A 4,376-nucleotide genomic window follows, 5' to 3' on the forward strand; every position below is an offset into this window, starting at 1 on the left:
AACTCTCGCATTGCAGGTCTAGAGACCTTCGTCTCCGTTGCTAAGACGCTTCCGTCACCCGAAATATATGATGTCGTGGAGGGATACGTAAAAATTTCCATGGAGTGTGCTGAAATATTCAAACTTCTGGATGGAGAAAGGAAGCCTGAAAGTGAAGTAAGTTGGCCGTGGGTGTTGTAGTGTAATAGAGTGGCAACGTGTCCTGTCTGGGAGAGGAACGGCCAAGGAAATGCTTTGTGGCATAAATAATTCTGATAATTTGGAATGGGATTTGGTGGTTTTTTTGTGTTTTGTTTTGTTTGTTTGTTTGTTTGTTTGTTTTTTTCTGGAAATCGCAGTGGCAGAAGCACTGATCAGGTGGGAAATGTCCTTTTCAGTGCAAAGATGTTCCTGGATTTAATGACACACACAACCAGTAGTCTGGCCAAAGTCAAGCTGTTAAGGTTCTTTAAATACTGTCAAAAGATCATTTAAAAAATAAGGGGGTCAACAGAAGCAGTTAAACAAACAAAAAATAGAATAGTCCAGTGATGGTAATTGCTTTTAGATAACTAGACATCTCTCTGATACATCAGTATTTGTAGGAAGCCACTGGTAGAGTTGACTTAATTTTTCTCATCTGAGCTGGACAGTTTTTCCTCATCAGAATATGGTGAACTAAAGAAGAACTCTTTCACTGTGAATACTGTGGCAGCATTTTTAATTTAAATCTGCTTATGAGGTAAAATTGAATAGTGTTGTTCTTAACCTCCACTTGTCGGTCTTTGTATTAGATTATCATCTTTGTCTTTGTGATGATGGCCTGTCTCAGGTTCAGTGACATGCTTTCTTCAAGATCCTCTTACTAATAGAGGCTAATGCTTGTCATGAATACAGTCCCAGTGCTGTGGGGACATGGGAGTCATTTAGAAGGACTTAATTGCAAGACTGGAGCAGCTCAGGTGGTTTTCTTCAGCGTGTTTCATTGAGCACTTACTAGCTGTTGTTTCTTAAAGCATCTGTTCATTAGCCCTAGGCCCTGACCTCCATCTGGAAAAATGCCTTCAAGTCCCATCAGCCTATGCTGAGGTTTGCACTGCAGTCAGTGTTTGCATCCCCAGAAGCGGCTGTTGTGCAGAGGCAGATAAATCACGCATGTAGGTCTCAATACACGTGTGAGGAGGGACCCTTTTTTACATTCACTTTTTTTGTTCAGGATTGTACAGGCCTTCAGTCAGCACGTCGGCTTGAGCTTCCAGTGGAGGTTGTCCCTCCTTACTACTGAATTTCATGAGTTTAGCAACTGAAGAAAAAAAGGAGTCATCTGACCTCCTGTGGTTGTCTGGTCTTTCATATAGTATCTGTGTAGGGGCTTTGAAATTCGCACTCTCAGAACTAAACCTTTAGAAGACAAAGCATTAATTTGGGAGAGAATTCAGAAGTTAACTTCTCCTTCATATGTGGAAGCTTTTCTCTTGTGGTAGGGTTACTCTTTTTTTGATGGTGTTTGTTGCTGTTTGCTCAGCTAATAATTTCAAGCCGTACAGTTATCAGCAGTTATTAACCTATTTCTGTATCTTACAGATGCTATTAATCTTTCAAGCTCTAGAAGCCATTTTACTGAGAACAGCCAGTGACCTCTCCCATTTTTCTGTTGTGGGAATGAACATAGTAAAAAAGTTGATTCATTCCTACATGAGACTGGTCTATGCAGCTTTGTATTCTGAGAATCACAGGTAAGTTTTCCCCGTACTGTTGGGGAAAATCTCTGTTGGTTGCTCTGAATTGATCCTGAGGGGCTGTCTGGGCCTTGCACATGTGTACAAGATGTTGCAAAACTCAGCTTGACTTCTTGCTAATAATCCACCTTTATTTAGTGGCACCGTTCCACGTTTCATAAAATAATTGCATGTGGAAGCCTTTGCAAGGTGGAAGCTCTGATGGAATACACAATCTAATGCCGTATGATGCTTTCCTGAGGCTGTAGTTTTCATTGTTTGTGCCTGTCCTAGTGAGAGGTAAAGCAGATGGTATCTTGAGTTCTATTATTTTAATGCTACTTGGTTTGTGCAGTGAAATGTACTGCGTGGAACTGGGGGGAACAGGCTTTCTTGTAGTTCACAGAGGCTGAACAGTCTATCTCATGATGGCAAGAAGAGCTGCTCTTGAGTGTTTTATTTTCCTGTCTTTTTGTAGTCAGATTTCCATGTTTATAATAGAATTTTTTCTTTCAGACTGGCTTTTCCTCTGTAACCTTTCCTGTCTCTTAAATCTAAGGCCATTTAGGCCGATTTAAGCACTCGCGTGTCCAGTCTAAACAAAAATTTCTCTTGATGTGTGGACAGGGTGAGAGAAGTTCCAAGCACCAGAGAAATTTTAATACAAACCTGGGAGGAAGAGGAAGGGAGAGAAGAAAATAGAGACTGCAAGTCACTTGTCCAAGGCCAATGATTTGTCTTTTAGTCTTTGGACAGGCCAGAATTAGAAAAGCATTTTCTGCTTTCCAGTTCATGGACACAGCCATACTTCCTGCACCACTCAGTTGATCTTATTGCAACAAGCATTTTAGCTGTGCATAGGATCCCAAATACGAGTGGATAGGTATATTGTAAAATAAATTTTGAAACTATGCAAGATCTGCACTTCTTACTCAGCATTTAAAGATTATCGCTTTTGGAGAAGTCCTAGAACCTGCATAGAGGAGGCTGCAGATTTCTGGTGGTATCCTGATGGTATATACTCTCCTTTTTCTGTGCTGCCTCTTCGATGTGCAAAGGGATTATGGTGGTATGTCTAGGTGGGATCTCTGCTTTAATCATACAGCTTTCATACAGATTGTCCATGAAAGAAACATGATGGACAGATTCCAAAACCCTTAGTGGGTAGTGGCTGTTCAGATGATGGAGATCTGCAGGCTTGTACCTGATGGCCCTGTCATGTTCCCACTGAAATATATGTCAAACTCCCATGAATTTAGGAATTCTTAATTTTTGGCACTTTCCTCCTTTTACTTATTAAGTGAATACCCATCCTCTCATTACAGCTTAATTTTTGGCAACAACATAAATAGGCATTCCCTTTTCCCTTCTTCCCTCTCCCTTCCTTCCCAGTTGCCATTATCACTGCCCAAAATAATGGTTTCGGTTGTTTTTACTTCCCTACTATTTTCTCAGGCAAATTTTTCCAGTGGTCAGTGAGCATGAATCAAAACTGAGCGTAGGTCTTGGGATTTACTTCATGACAAGAACATGCTGCACATTTAAACTAAAGAAAAACTCTGTCATTCAGCTGAAACACAAAAAATGCAGTCTGTCTTTCGCCTACGCTGCATGTGTCCTTGACTTAAGCATCAGCTGTAGCTCCTATGCACCTGCTTGTGGCAGTAAAGCACTTAAGCGCTGGCGAGTCTGGGGGCTCTGTTCAAGAAATGTGCTTGCAGAAATAAGTTGGAAGCCTGTATTGTGATGGTCATTAAAATGGTTGGTTACATAGTCAACTGAAAATCCCATCAACTGCAGCAAGAGCTTTGCATGACCAGGGATACTTTCTTAATGGCTGTCTTGATTGCTCGTGTTGAGACTGACTCAGAACTGCTTCATGCCTGAAACTCCTGAAGGCTTGGGTGGATGTTGGACGTGGTGTGGGATAATTTGTTTTACAAGAAAAAGGTCTTTCTTTAAATTTTAATCTCTTGATTTGATTGTTTGTATAACTGTCATCCTGAAAATAACCTGCAGGTTTTCCTCTGCCTTTCATTTTAGGATGAGCCGAGTGTGCCTTACCCTGTTGTCAGCAATGGTGGCTCAGGGGCCAGATTCAGCAAGGGATGTGTGTAGCCATTTTGATTTCAATAATAAGTTTCTGCCTGGATTATTGAAAAAAAGATGTAAGAAGGTAAATTAAGCTGCTGTATCCATGTAATGCTACACCATGCCTCCATGAGTTTTCTTCTACCAAATCTTTAAAACTAAGCTGCTGCCAAAGTCTCCATGCTGTATTTTCATCTTTATTCCTGTCCTGTGTCAGGCTGAAAAGCTTCTTGATTGTTTCTGATTTGCAGCAGAAATGATCTATGAGGCAAGAACTTCCCACCTACTTATATAGAAAATCCCCAGGGGATGTTTCTGAGTATCTGCAATAGTGGGATAGCGGGCACGAACCCTTGAGGTATAGCTTGCTTCATTTTCCATCCCATGCTAGTCTTTCTCACCTTGTCAGGGTGCAGAGCTCCTCAGGATAACCTTGGTTTTACACTGCTTTGTAGAATTTACTGCAAAACATCAAAGTGCTTTGTTTCTAATAAGCTGTGGTGAAATATAAATTTCACAGAATCACTGGGTTGGAAAGGACCTTCAAGGTCATCAAATCCAACCGTTAATCCAGCACCACCATGTCCC

The 4,376-nt window shown here is 41.1% G+C and overlaps 1 protein-coding gene across 1 annotated transcript; it reads left to right on the plus strand.

Moving 5' to 3' along the window:
• Nucleotides 1-21: 21 nt before the first annotated feature.
• Nucleotides 22-3,890, plus strand: LOC104623393 (nucleolar pre-ribosomal-associated protein 1-like). Its single transcript, XM_010290470.1, has 3 exons — nt 22-156; nt 1,564-1,715; nt 3,741-3,890. The coding sequence occupies exons 1-3, from the start codon at nt 100-102 to the stop codon at nt 3,880-3,882; spliced, it is 351 nt and encodes a 116-aa protein (XP_010288772.1). The 5' UTR covers nt 22-99; the 3' UTR covers nt 3,883-3,890.
• The last annotated feature ends 486 nt before the right edge of the window (nt 3,891-4,376 follow it).

The sequence above is a fragment of the Phaethon lepturus genome, unplaced genomic scaffold (assembly GCF_000687285.1).
Source record: "Phaethon lepturus isolate BGI_N335 unplaced genomic scaffold, ASM68728v1 scaffold23957, whole genome shotgun sequence".
In the NCBI taxonomy this organism is placed as follows: domain Eukaryota; kingdom Metazoa; phylum Chordata; class Aves; order Phaethontiformes; family Phaethontidae; genus Phaethon; species Phaethon lepturus.